General features: G+C 26.9%; 1 protein-coding gene and 1 pseudogene across 1 annotated transcript; one reads left to right on the forward strand and one right to left on the reverse strand.

Moving 5' to 3' along the window:
- Positions 1-1,193: 1,193 nt before the first annotated feature.
- LOC146888850 (cation/H(+) antiporter 15-like) lies at positions 1,194-2,922 on the forward strand (annotated as a pseudogene).
- A 3,530-nt stretch (positions 2,923-6,452) lies between these two features.
- LOC114165184 (BTB/POZ and MATH domain-containing protein 4-like) lies at positions 6,453-9,851 on the reverse strand. The gene is made up of 4 exons (XM_028049850.2): positions 9,419-9,851; positions 8,256-8,607; positions 7,291-7,570; positions 6,453-6,813 (listed from the first exon to the last, which is right to left on the reverse strand). Exons 1-4 carry the CDS (start codon positions 9,799-9,801, stop codon positions 6,659-6,661), a joined length of 1,170 nt encoding a protein of 389 aa, XP_027905651.1. The 5' UTR covers positions 9,802-9,851; the 3' UTR covers positions 6,453-6,658.
- Positions 9,852-15,019: the final 5,168 nt, after the last annotated feature.

A 15,019-nucleotide genomic window follows, 5' to 3' on the forward strand; every position in this document is an offset into this window, starting at 1 on the left:
TAAAGTATCTAAATTTATAAAGTTGTATTACATTGCAATAAAATCTTTGAATAGTGATCAATTTTAGTAATAACAAATAATTAGTTACTTTTAGTGACCAATTTATATACCAGTTTAAAAACTAAAAATTATTGACAACTAAAATAGTTCCAAAAGATTATAAGTGGTCTCTAAATTGATAATTAAAATAATTTTTATTATGAATTAATTTTTAAATAGGTCAATAACATTATCTACCATGGTTACCAAAATAATTGGTTTTTAAATTAGTCACTAATATTAGCTATTAAGGTTTTGACTACAAAATAATTGATCTCTAATTTAAATTGGTCTCTAATAACATATTTTTGGTTACTAAAATTGGTCATTATTTAAGAGTTTTCTTGTAATGATATTTTTATGATGACAATTTATTTTTTAGGGTTAAATATGTTTTTGATCCCTTAAGTTTCAATAAAATTTGTAATTAGTCCTCTTTGAAACTTTAGACCATTAGTTCTTCATCTTTGAAAATACGTGAATTTAGTCTTTTTAACTAAATTTTGTTAACTTTATGTGACGTTTCAAACATGATTTATGATAATATTTGAGCTAATATTCAAGAGAAACATGAAATGCGCTTGAAACGTCAGATAAACTTAACAAAATTTGGTTAAAAGAATTAAATCCACGCATTTTTAAAGATGAATGACTAAATTTGTCTAAAGTTTCGCAGAGAGACTAATTTCAAATTTCACTGAAACTTGAAGGATCAAAAACATATTTAACCCTATTTTTTATGTTGACAATTTTATTATATATGATTTTAATTTGAACTTACAGAATAACAATCATATATTTAATATATTTTTAAGAATTATTGTATATTTTTCAATATTCTTATATCACGTATTTATCATATATCATATTATATGATTTTTAAAATAAACATATCGATGTATTATATACATATCGTATCTAATACATTTATCGTATCTAATACATTTATTGTATCCGTACATCATATTACATAACATTTTACCGTCTAGTGATATTCTTCCGGAGTAGCTTTTGTAACTTAAATATTAACTATTTTGAATGAGCTACATTAAAAAATGTATAAGGATATGTGATCAGAACAATATATGTATCATGAAACATTTCCCTAAACATGCAGAATCCTTATTTCATAGCGAACATATTATACTTCTAACATGCCTATTCTGTAATCAAAATATTATACTCTTTACATTCCTATTTCTTTTAAATATCAACTGATTATAAATATAAAAGTGGAGACCAATCTCCAAGAAACACTAGACATCTATGTCAAAAGTAGACGATCATGAATCAATAAACAAACTACTTTGATCAAATTCTTATCCTTATACATAAGTCCTACAAATTGAAAGTACGAAAGGCTTATCAACGTATGACCCCTGTACAATAAGTTAAATAATATAAAGATAATAAATAAAGATAAAATATAAACAAATAATGAGGACCCGTAAATAATAAGTACAAGTTTATTCGAGGTGAAATTGTGCAACAGTTACTCTGTGCTGACCTTAAGCTTGATTTTGAATAATAAAGGCGCCATGATATTAATAATGTTGAATATTATTTGGAGTAGAACGATATTGATCTATTTAAAACGTTGTATTTAATTGTTTTAGTTTCTTAGATATATAATCGTAGTCTAATCTATAAGTTCTTGTGATGTGTTATTGCAGATATTTTTTGTACCTACCTATGCCGTTATAACTTCTGTTGTTCTTCTGGTGACCATAGTTGTGTCTCCCGTCATCAATGTCATCTACAAACCAAGCATAGATTTGAACGAAACAAGCTAAAGATTATACAAAAACTAAGAGTTGATGTAGAGGTCTGATTTATAGCATGTGTTCACAATACTCGTCAAGCTGCAAGCATGATTAGCATAATTGAATGTTTTAATGCCATGAGAGTTTCCCCTGTGCATATTTTTGCCTTGTACCTTATTGAATTTACTAGATGTGTTGCTACTCTAGTTATTGCACATATAAGGAAGCATAAGAGCCAAGTCAGAGAACAAAACTTGAGCAGGTCACAGGAAAAGTTAGAAAGCATTCACAACACATTTGATACACTTAGAGAGGCATTTAATGTTGTTAGAGTTGAGACCTTAAATGTGGTGTCAGCATATACAATTATTCATGAGGACATATACCACTCAGCAGAAGAGAAACACGCAAGCTTAATTCTTCTTCCATTTCACAAACAATTAAGTTTAGAAGGTAGTCTAGAAGTCACCAATATTGTGTACAAAGATATAAATCAAAATGTAATGTAAGGTGCTTCCTACTATGTGGGAATATTTGTTAATCGTGATTTTGGGTTAGTTCCCAAAATGAACCATCATATTCGTGTGGTCTTTGTTAGGCCCCCTGATCATCGTGAGGCCTTAGCCATTGCATGGAGGATGGCAAGAAGTTTAGGAACACAACTATTAGTGGTTCAAATTCTTCTATTGGGTGAAATGGCAGAAGTAGATACATTAGTTCACAATGAAGCACAAGGGTTAGATGAAGAGTTAGATGAAGAGTATATATAAACACATTCAGACTTACCGCAGTTAACAATAATGATTCAATGTCCTGCTTAGAGATTGATGTTCATAATGGTGGAGATATTCTTGTAGTCTTCAATGAGATAGAAAAAATTGGTTGTGATATTTACATAGTTGGTCAAGGGAATTGTAGGAACTCTAAGGTCTTCTCAAATTTGTTAAAGTGGTGTGAGTGCTTAGAACTTATAGCTATAGGGAACATTTTGATGTCAAGCAATTTTGGTTGACGCTCGTCTGTGCTAGTTATTCAACAGTATGGACATGGAGGAATGAATTTTGGAAATAATCTTAACCAGAAGACCACTAACAAAGGCACATTTGAGTTTGTCGTCTAAAGACAAAATAAGTATGAAGGCCTGTAATGAAGCACAAGGACTTACAAGAAAATGTTTTCTTTGCTTGATGTATATTAATTTACAGTATATAAGTGGTTGCATACCTTACTTGATAAACCAGTTTTGTAAGATTGAATTAGACTTAAAATTCACTTCTTAGCAAATGTGATTATTTGTTCAATATCATATAATTTCTTTTGTGTTTAATTTTAGTTTTTGTTTTGTTTTGATATCATTTTATATAACTCAATTAAACTAATAAACGAACAAATTTCATTTTGCTTATATTTCTTAACCAATTTTTGAATACTAATTTTTATTATTTTTTAAAATCCAATTTTTCTTATTATACATTGATATTTATTTGCAATATTTTTTCTTTTTCGCAAAATATTTTTCTTTTTATTCGACAAATACATGTATTATGCAACATTTGTAACTTAATTTAGTTTTAGTTTTATCATTTTCTTGTTCTCTTTTATATTTGTATATACTCTTGTTACGTAATCACATGAATCTAAGGTTTACATGATTGACCTAACATACAAAGAAAAATTATAATGATAAGAGAATGAGATAAATCCTTTTTTATTTTCTTCTACTATATCGATGACATCATTTGCTCAACTAACGATATAATGACACCATAAATAGAAATGTATAGTTGGAATTATGTTGTCGATGTTGTAGTTGTTGGCAAAAACAAGCTTGAAGCAAAGATTTGATAAAGTCAAGTGCATGAAGATCATATGTGGTTGATGAAGATTGATGAATATTTGCTTGAAGATTATGTTTCAATTGTATTAAAATGTAATTGATGTGTTAAATGTAATGATTACATGTTATATCATGTTGGTGGACTACATGACATAGGTTATATGTCTTGTTAGTCTTAGTGTGTCCTTTTTAATCAGTTAAAATGAGTTTTAACATGTTAAAAGACTTGCTATATATAATTTCTGGTATGAATGTATTCAATCAGTTGAATTATTTTTCAATCGACTGATTTCACTTAAGTCAACTGAAATCAACTGATTGTACAAAAAATTCAACTGATTGATTTCACTTAAACCAAACTATATAAGTTATGTTTTCGAAAGCAAAGACACGATTCTTGAGTTTTTGAGCGCAAAAAGTTGTCATTCATCACTGGAAAACTCTCTCTCTTTCTCTCATAGCTTCAAGGTGTTGATTGAAGATCTTGGAGACATTTTGGCTTGGGATTAGCTTGAAGAACTAGTGTATGGTTGGCTAGGGAGAGCTACCATCAGATTTTGTAGTTCTTGTGCTTTTGGTTGTTTACCTGGTGTGATTCTTGCAGGGTGTTAGGTTAGATTTTTGCGTGAGTAAAAAATATTATGTATTTCTTTGTTCAAAAGTGTAATCTTGGTGTGTGATTTGTAAAAATTTTGAATATAGTGGAAACCAGACTCAGGTTGTCCTAGTAAAATAGATGTAGCTCTATGATTGAGTGAACCAGTATAAAAACAACTGTGTCATTTTCTTCTTTTCATCTCACTCACTTTAAAAACTCGAGAAAACCAAGTAATTCATTCTTTGTTGAGCTTTAATACGTTTCTGTGTAATATGATGTTGCATACTTGTTAGAAATATTGATTGGAACAAGTCTTGTGTGTAAAAGTTTTTTGTTTGAGTTAAATCTGTGAATTCTGCATTATGCATAAATTCTTAGAATTTTAGTCAATTGATTTGAAATTTTAATCAATTGATTCATAGGCTAAAGAACAAATTAGTATATTGTTTTATTTTTTGACCGATTGAAAGTGTACTAGTCTGCAACTTTTGCATTCATATTTTGTGGTCTATTCGATTCAATCAAAAGGGGTTTTAAGCTTTTGAAAAAGTTTTAAACAACCAATTTAACCCCCCTTCTTGGTTTAAATCACCATTTCATATCTAACATTACTAAGTTGTTACATATCACTAATTTGTTTTAACCTTAGGTCCTGTGAGCAAAAGAAAAAAGAAATAAAGGTTAAAAGCACCATAGTAGAAGAAACATCAAGAGTAAGTGTAATTTATAGTATCTTTCTTCCAGTGAAGTAACACCCTTGTAAGAAGTCCATGTTGTGAATTCTCTCTACAAAAGTTATTCCTTTGTATTCAACCTTCGTTTTGGTTGTAGTAAGAAGTGATGGAAAAAATATTTGAAGTTCTTAATCTCATGGGAATATAAAAAAAGGATATAGTAGTGACCTATGTACTTGTGTTGTGAAGAGTATCTTGTGCATTTTGTTGAATGGTTGATCGTAGAACCCTTTGAGAGTTCCTTAAAGAAGAATTGTACATAGTCCAAAATGTTAGGATAAATCAATATAAAAACATTATGTTGTTCTTGCTCTTTAGATGATTTATTGTTAAACATTATAATACTTTGACTAAAAAGTCTCATGCTCTATTGATCTCTTTTTGAACCTATATGTTATTTTAGTTTAAACTTAAAATATTAAAAAAAATGTGATCTCAATTTTATTTGCTCAATATTATGATGCCATTAAATCAATATAATAATTCCAACAAGTGTTTCTTCGCTAACAAAACTTATCTCAAAGTTTTGGAAAAGTTATAAAGCTTTTTCAAATTTATAATATAAAGATTGCTCTAAATAAGTTGCATATATAACTCTAAGTTTAATGGAATGTCTTGTCTAAATATTTTAATCCATTAAAATATATTTTAGTTTATTAAAATAATTAAAGTGTTAAATTTAAGCGACTTAATCCTTTAAAATAATATGAAATTTCAATGTTTAAAGCTTCAAGTAAAATAATAAATTCAAATTTTTAAAATATTTTTCATTTCAAATTCAAAAAACTTAAAAGAACATTATAAAAAATTAAGTATATTTTAATTTATTAAAATAGAAGTAAAGATTTCAAACAAACTATTTTTTTCCAAATAAATTGTTTTCTTTATCTCTGTTAGATAAACATAAAGAAACAACTTACAACATTTTTAATATATATATATATATATATATATATATATATATATATATATATATATATATATTATAATTTACATATACAAATATAACATCAAAAGTTATCATCAATTGCATCAAATATTCAAACTCTAAACTTTTTTCATGTACCTTTAAGCAAATAAAAATCATTCGACCTATTCAAAGAGATTTTAAAGAATGTTTGAAGTATTATTAATTAGACTTGAGTAAGTGAATAATACTAGATAAATAAATTTGAATAAAATAGATTATTAGACTTGAATAAATGAATAATATTAGATAAATAAAGTCAAATAAAATTGACAAAAGTCGTTAAGTTCAAAAAGAGAATTACAATTGAATGGTATAATTTCGCATGAAAATAATTTTTTAATATTTATGAATTTATAGATGTATTTTAAATTTTATTTTTAGTTTTCAATCAAATCTATTTTTTCTTTAGTTTTGGACGTCATATTTTCCATGGATTACATCTCCCATGGTCTCATCAAATAACCATAATTGATGTCAACACAAAAACAAAATCATTGCTCACATATGTTGGAAAAATAAAAATATATAAGTCGATAATGCTTGGATCTTAACTAAGTTAGGGATATCATAATTAAAGTTGCTTTGATAAACAACCAAGACCGAACCTAAAAAAGAACATAAGAATATAAAACAAATTTGATAATATATCAAACTTTCACATCCAATATCATCCTTGGACTAATTTTCCTAAGTTGGTTGTCTTACATTCATGTCCCCTCAATGACCATTATCTGAGGATTGGCTCTTCACAGATTCATGTTTTTGTTCTCCAATATATGGTTCCATGCATTCTACCACAGTTTTCAGCAGTTCGGCTTGCATCAATGGATAATTTTGAGTAAGATATTTGAAGCCGTCAGATTGCATGACAGCTGCAACAGTCATAATAATGAAACAAACCATGAGTATCAACCGTCATGAATTTCTATTTTCTGTTAGTTTCTTTTACTATTTTTTACTATACCAACATAATATATTTTTAATGTTCAATAGAATATAACATCAAAAACACACAATAGAGAATCTGGATTCAACTATATTATACAAAAGTGTTGTAAAGTCACTAATAATACAGACAAAAAAGAAAATGATTTTTTGACTACTAAATTTTGACAACTTTCTTTTACAATCTTAAGTGGCATCTTTTAAATAGTTTTTCATTTCTTCATTTTCTAATTCTTAATATTTCAAAATCACTTAAAAAATGACATATTATGTTATAAGAAAAAGTTGTCAAAATTTAGTAATCAAAATATCAATGTCCAGACAAAAAATAATTAAATTATAGCACAACCAAAAAAGTAGCTGTTTATGAACTGTATAATGCAGAGTTTAGTAGGAAAACTCACCAGTAAGGTTTTGAGCAGCAAATTTTAGACACGCGAACTTTAATTCAGCTGCATGATTACGATCAGCGAGAAGTAAAATATAGACAACAGAATTTATGGATATATTATTGCAAAGTACATATTCACACATCAGCTTAAGTCTTGATAAATCAAACTTTATTGCAGCTGCTAACAACTTTACAGGAAATGTTTCAGATAACGAAGAATACAGTGATGGACGTGACTTATAAAGCTCTTTATCTGGTATTAGAGAGTCTCTGTAAATAAAATGAAGCAAAGCCTGTTCGACAATATGTAACAAAGAAACGTTAGATAACCAAGCAAATGATTCTGTATATCAGGTATATCTAGAAATTTTGGAGACTTCAATGAAAATTAATATAAAAATTGTTAATGTATATTAATATATTTTTTTTTCATTTTTAAATGTTTTAAGCTGGAGAATTATTTATTAGAGTTTTATATATAATTCAAAAATTCTAATTAATATTTTACTCTAGATAGACAATATTGGTTAACTCATATCCCATATATCTTGTAGTATATACATAGTTAATTTTAGATATGATTTAAATAATTTTAGTTTGAAAAAACCTATTCCAACTATAAATGATGTATGTATTTGGAAAAAAAAATATAATCTTTGTATGTAGTTTAATATATTTTTAAAGGTGTACTAGTTTTATTTATTAGTAAAAGTGAATAATTTAATAAAAGAGAAAAAAAAAATCTAAAAGTGAATATATTAACTCTAGATTGAAAATGAATATTTTCTTCCAACAATTTTTATCAATAGAATTGCTAAAACATTGTTTTTGAAACCTTAAATAATGATTTTTTTTTATCCAAACAAATGGAGGTCCTGGCTGCATGACACATTGAAAGTAACCTAGCTAATAAGAAAACAAAATGTTTCAAAAACATAAAGAAAAAGTGAGCATTTTTAACCAATGTGTTGTTGTTACCTTGAAAACCTTAGGTTCAATGTCATTAACAACTATTTCACCATCTTCATTCTTCTCCGTTCCATTAACAATCTCAGTTAGAAACAGTTTTGAGCGAGTAGCCAATACAAGCTTATGAGCATGAAACTTTTGTCCTCGAACTGAGAAAGTAATATCAGAAAAGGCCCCAGAATCTAACAGCACTCCGAACTGTTCTCCCATATCAGACTCAGGAACTTGTATTGTTTTTAACTTTGAAGAATCACTGCACGCTGTCACCACAACACCAATAGTGCACCTTATCTTCAAGCAGTCATTCTTCAGAAAAGTTGCAGCTTCAAGATCTTTCCGATTGCAAAACCGGTTATAACCCCTAACACACAAAACAAAACCACTGCATCATTATTCACAATCCAAAATGCACTCCATCGAAAACAGATAAAACAGTTAACTCCATATCACATTCAGAAAATCACAAGGTCTGATTAACATGCTAATTTTTTTGTCTCAGATTTTAACTTTTGATATATGGTTAGTTGATACAAATAACATGCTTTTGGCTGACAATAAAATGTATAACGCTTTTTTATCTTCTGAATTTGTAAAACGGTTAACGAAAATAAGTCTCACATCAATTAGAGATAAAATCAATTTCACAAAATATACATCAATTAGAGATAAAATCAATTACAAAATATATGTAGGGTTGAATTAGATTTTAAGTCAATTTTTTAACATGATATCAAAATTATAAGTTAAAATTTATTATAGTAAAATTTATTGTTTGTTGGATTTAGTGTATGTTTGGTTATCCGTCAATATGATGTAGTTAAAATTGATTTTTTAACACAGAATCATAGAATCGGTGTGTATTTCATTTTCAAAATCTAAGTAAAGAATAAAAGATTCACGTAACTGATTGTTAGGTCTACACTGAAAAATCAAGATTATGTAGTTAGAATTGATTATTTTAACACAAAACTAGAGAATTAGTGTGTGTTTGATTTTCAAAATCAATTAAAGAATAAAAGATTCACGTTGAATAAGAAGCAACTAATCGGTGGTGGTCTACATCCGAGAATCGATTCACGCTGAACCAATTGTTGACTAATTGTTGTTCTACTTGCTATGGGATGTTTGGTTAGAATGAAAAAAAATGAAAGAGAAAGAAGGGAGAAACGAACCACATGCTGCCACGGCTTTTGAAAACGCAGGGACCGCATTGGAAGGAGTGATCGTAGTGGGTAGCAGCATGGCGCTTCCGTTTTGGTCTCTGATCGAGCAAGTTGATTTCATAAAAGGTGGAAACATCAGTGGCGTTGGAGAAGAGTGTGATGAAGAGAGAAACATAAGTGGAGTTATCTTTGGAGTATTTGCCATCTGGGTAGAACTGCATCCCCCACTCGTACCCTCCAATGCTGAACTTGTTGCTCGCAACGCATTTTCCAATGCCCATTCCCTTTGTCAAAGAGTAGCCCTTTATTTCGAACGTGTGAGACCCCAACACTGTCTCTGTCACGGATTCGGAACTGCTGCTACGCTCTTCTGTCACCTCCTCCATCGCCATCTTCCAATTTTTCCAACCAACACTCACTCTGCGGGATATGTCAATGGCTTCTCATTTTGTTCGCTTCAAATGTTAAAACGGAGGAGATAATTAATGATTTCAAGAGAAAATAATTGTTTGAAGAACAGATTTAATGATTTAAAAGGAAAATTTAATGTTTTGTGTGCATGAGACACGGTTTCTATTCATTTTGAAAGAGATGTTTAATGCGTATTAAATACCTTATTTATTAATTGATTTAATACTTTTTTTCATCTTATCCTTATTTGCATGATTAATCTCGCCGGTTCAAATTTATATTTCTTTCCTACTTTTTACTTTTACAAGGTAACGGGTGTCCAGTAAAGGGCTTGACCATTTAGGTTATTATATGTGCCAAGTGATGAATAGTTTATTATAGGTTAGAATCATTTTTTTTTTCGATTTTCGACGAATTTTATCGAATCAGTTATAATTTTGTTTTTATATTTAAATAAGTCTTAATTTTTGTTATTTTTATTGAATTTGATTTTTTTGTTAATATCATTTAAATCATTAAAGACAATGAACAATGTCCGCTACATATCACTTCAGAGTGTTTTTGACTTTTTTTCATATCTATTTTTTGATATTTTTTAATTTTTTAATTTTTTAATTTTTTTAATTGTCCATGTTTCAACTCAACAACGTGTCAAGTGTTAGAATCAATGTTTTATATTCAGTTTAGTCCCTATATTTGTTATTTTTTGTTCAATTAAGTCTCAATTTTGTTTAAAATTGAATAATTTTGTCTTCCTTGAAGTTGTGTCCAAATTTAATATTTATATAAAAGTTATAATGATGTTTTTGCAAAAATTCACATTTTTATTAAATATTTTTTGTTTAAAATTACAACAAAAATTGCAATGATGAATATTAACATCATTGATCTAAAATTTTAAAATTAGTCTTTTATCCTTCAAATTTTTGTTATAATTTTAAATTAATTGTAACCTTAAACAAAAATGTTTAATAAAAGTGTGAATTTTAATATAAAAATTAAATTTGGTCTCAATCTGGAGAGAGACAAAGTTGCTTCAAGGTAAAAACAAAATTAAGACTAAATTGAAAAAAAAAAAATATAGGGACTAAATTGAATATAAAACATTAATTCAGACATGTGACATATTGTTGTGTTGACATGTGGACATTTAAAAGAATTAAAATAAAATATCAAAAAAATCACAAAGTGACACATGACATGGTACACTTCTGGTTGCCACGTAGACATTTAAAAAATTAAGAAAAAAATTACAAAATTTAAAAAAGATTAAAAAATAAATCAAAGAAATTATGAAGTGACACGTGACAGTCACTCTTCGTTACCGTTAATAATTTAAATGATGTTAGCAAAAAAGGACCAAATTGAACAAAATTCACAAAATTGAGACATATTTGAACATAAAAACAAAATTATAATTGATTTGATAAAACTTAACAAAACTTAACGAAAATTGAGATGAAAAGGATATTTTAACCTTTACTATATGTGCCAAAAAGAAAATATGTCCGTAAAGGGGTTGACTATTTAGGTTATAACTATATAAGTTTTGATAGTTTTTTTGAATATAGGTTAACACATTCCTAAGACCTCTTGTATATAATTAGTATATAATTTATCAATCTGCAGTTTAACAGAAAAAAAAAAAAGATAAGCAATCCGATATTCTATTAATTTATTAAAATAAAATAAATTATGTTATTGTATTATTTAATTGATATATTTTAAATATAAATATTTAATTTGTTATTATTTTAATAGGTAAAACAACAATTATCTCAATTTATTTGTTCTTAATTTTACCCTTTAATAAATAACTATTTTTTTAAAATTAAAATAATTGTTTTACCATTTTACCAATAATCGCTTTCACTACAAGAAAATGTTTCATTAGTAACCAATTTCAGTGATCAAAAGTTGTTAGTCACCATAGTGACCAATTTTGATACCGATTTACAAAGTAAAAACTTATCAGTTATTAACTAGTCACTATTATGAATAAAAAAATTATAATTGGTCACTAAATTGGTCTTTAAAATTAGCTACCATGGTTTTGACTACCAAAGAAAATTGGTCACTAAATATTAACTACTTAGATTTTGGCTACCAAAATGACTTAGTTTCTATATTGGTTTCTACTTAATTAATGATCAATTTAGTGACCAATTATAAATTTTTATTTATAATAGTGACTAATTTAGTAACGAATAATTTTTTATTTTTTAAATTAGTATCTAAATTTGTCACTGTAGTGACTAACAACTTTTGATCACTAAAAATGGTTACTAATTAAGCATTTTCTTGTAGTGTTTGTTATATTTAATTGTTTCATCCATATAAATTTTCTTTTAAATTAATCAATTAAGTATCTTTGATAAGAAAATATCTACAAAATAAATAAAAAATATTTATAATAAAATTTATAAATTATTTATATTTTTAAAATTAAAAAAATGAACATATGTTAAAACATATGTGTTTAATATAACCCAACTAAGGGAGGGGGGTGAATTGGTTATTTTGGTTTTTCACTGTTTTAAAAGGAATCTTGAAAGTATCTTTAATCTTTAAAACTCCAATAACCAGTTTTCCAAATCTGTAGTCAATGGACTGATTTAATCAATTAGGAAAGACATAGAAGATGAAAGAAGCAAAAGAACACAACAATTTTTATACTGGTTCGATTCAAGATGAATCTACGTCCAATGTTCTCCTAAGCAACCTGAATTTAGGAGAATTCCACTAAATCAATAGAGTTACAAGAATTACAAGAACATCTATATAATTCAAGACCCTAAAGACTAAGGAGCTTGATCTAAAAATCAAGAACTTCCCCTAGAGGCAATGCCTCCACACAATTGCACCTAGACCTTCACTCACACAGTGAATCAATAGTGAATAGAAATACAATTCAAAAGAGAACAAGGAACGAATACACCTAATAGATGTGCAGATGTGACACTCAATCCTAATGACAGGTTTGACCCTCCAAGATTGAATCCATCATCAATATTCTTGAATGTCCAATTGAATGATCTCCCAATAAAGCAAGAACTCTACGAATCTCAATCTCAAAAAAATCTCTTCTTGATTCAGTGATGCGTAATTTTCAAACTGATTTCAAATCTGTTTTTAAATCAGAGTTCTACTGTTGAGATTAGTGAATTAGGAAATTTACCTAATCGATTATCGTAGGTGAATTTTCACTGCATCAGCGCAATGCCCTCTGATAATCCATTAGTTAAATATCTAATCCATTAACGAGTTCTGCATTTGACATCTTCAATAGATTGACAGCTAATTTATACAGTTCAAGCTTGACTTACATGTAATCCTAGATATGCATCACTTATACAAAAGATAAGTTCAGGACTAAGCCTAAAACAGTAGAACAGTGACACAAGGAGTTTGGACATCATCAAAATCAACTTTGTTGGATTGAGCAAGCTCCCCTTTCAACAACATAGACGTAGTGCATGTGTTTTCACTAATATATGTTAAAAGAAATTAATGTGTCAACTCCAACCTAGTCCTATTCTTCACATGGTGTGTTTGGATTTTTGCTTTTTCTATACATGAAGATAAGTTCATCCTAATTGCAGAATCGATATAAAGTTAAAGTAAAACACTTGTTTTAAACATCCAAAAAGTAAAGGTCTGAATTTATTTTAGTACTAATATTCCTCAATTAAATTATTTATAAAATTATATATAAAAAAATAAGGCTTCAATTTTCTTTTTTTTTATATTTAATGTGTTAAAACCTTTTTTCAATAAATTATAATTTTGTATAGGAAAAAGATAATCATTAGTTATAGTCATTTTGATTTCTTCTTACTTCTTTGATCTCTATGTGACTTATCATTTACTAATCTCACTCATTGTCTCTCTTTGCTTTTTTCTATTGTAAAGTTCTTTTTTTAGGGTTTTGACAAATTTCATTCCTTGAGTCTCATTTTACCTTTGTGTACCAATCTTTTTATTCTCATTTATTTATGGTTAGTATGTTTATCTTTTTATTTGTGTTGTTGTTTTTACTCTATTTGTTGAATTTGTATTATAGGATTATAAATGTGTTTCTTTAGTCCAATTTTATTTTTTGGTACTTTTCAATTTATGGGTTTCAAGAATTTTTTTGTATATATTTTGATGAGGAACTAAAATTTTTGTTTGAATTGAATTGTATAACTATTAATTAGGTTAGATCCTTTTGGTAAATAATGAAGATGAAATTTCTAATGAAATAAGTGAATGAATACGAATTGAAATTGGATAATAGTGTAAAAGTTAAATAAAGTTAATTACGACAAATTAATAGATAATTTGCATAAAAAAAAGCTTCCAAAAACAATAAAATAAAAGACATTATTCTTAAATTTGTTTTAGGTATCCCAATTTTTTGAATCAATCAATGAATATCGGTGGAATTTGTTATAATGAGGGTATATTAATTTATTTTGTCATTCTTAATTAATATTTGTCATAATTTTCCTTCTTCAATAATTAGGTTATTTTTATTTTTTGGTTTGAGACTATTCTCATTTTATTTTCAAAACAAATTTCGTAGTTAATAAAAATATTTATGTTGAAATTACCTAAGAAATTGGTACAATTTATGATTAAGTAAATAATTGCCAGTTTTTTAGAGAATATTATTTTTGTCATTTTAAAAATTTTAAAAAGATAATATATATATATTTTAATTATACTCTGACATTTAATTAATATAGGGAGAAGGAAAAGTGATAAGTGTGATATAATAGAGAGAAAAAAAGTTAAATATGTTTGTCTATACTTAATGCAAAATTAGAATTTATATTTATCTTAAACTTAGTCCGTCTCTAAACTTTTAAAATCAAAATATATATATATATATATATATATATATATATATATATATATATATATATATATATATATAAAACAAAAAATTTACGTGTTATATAACATTCTAGAAGCATTTCAATGGTAGAAACTGTTAAATGATATAAATAGTCCAATATCATACATAAAAATAGTACTAATATTTTTATTCTCATTTATTTATGATTAGTATATTTATCTTTTTATTTGTGTTGTTGTTTTTATTCTATTTGTTGAATTTGTATTATAGAATTATAAATGTGTTTTTTTAAGTTCAATTTTGTTTTTCGATACTTTTCAATTTATGGGTTTCAAGAATTTTTTTTTTGTATATAT

Source organism: Vigna unguiculata, chromosome 1 (assembly GCF_037176805.1).
Source record: "Vigna unguiculata cultivar grain cowpea cultivar isolate G323 ecotype 2 chromosome 1, ASM3717680v1, whole genome shotgun sequence".
NCBI lineage: Eukaryota > Viridiplantae > Streptophyta > Magnoliopsida > Fabales > Fabaceae > Vigna > Vigna unguiculata.

Excerpts from the sequence above, each read along its gene's own strand:
- LOC114165184 (XM_028049850.2), bottom strand. The coding sequence starts at position 9,801 with ATGGCGATGGAGGAGGTGACAGAAGAGCGTAGCAGCAGTTCCGAATCC. Across the intron at positions 8,608-9,418 it reads AAAAGCCGTGGCAGCATGTG|GGGTTATAACCGGTTTTGCA; the intron begins GTTCGTTTCTCC and ends TTTGTGTGTTAG. Across the intron at positions 6,814-7,290 it reads TGCTGCTCAAAACCTTACTG|CTGTCATGCAATCTGACGGC; the intron begins GTGAGTTTTCCT and ends TGACTGTTGCAG.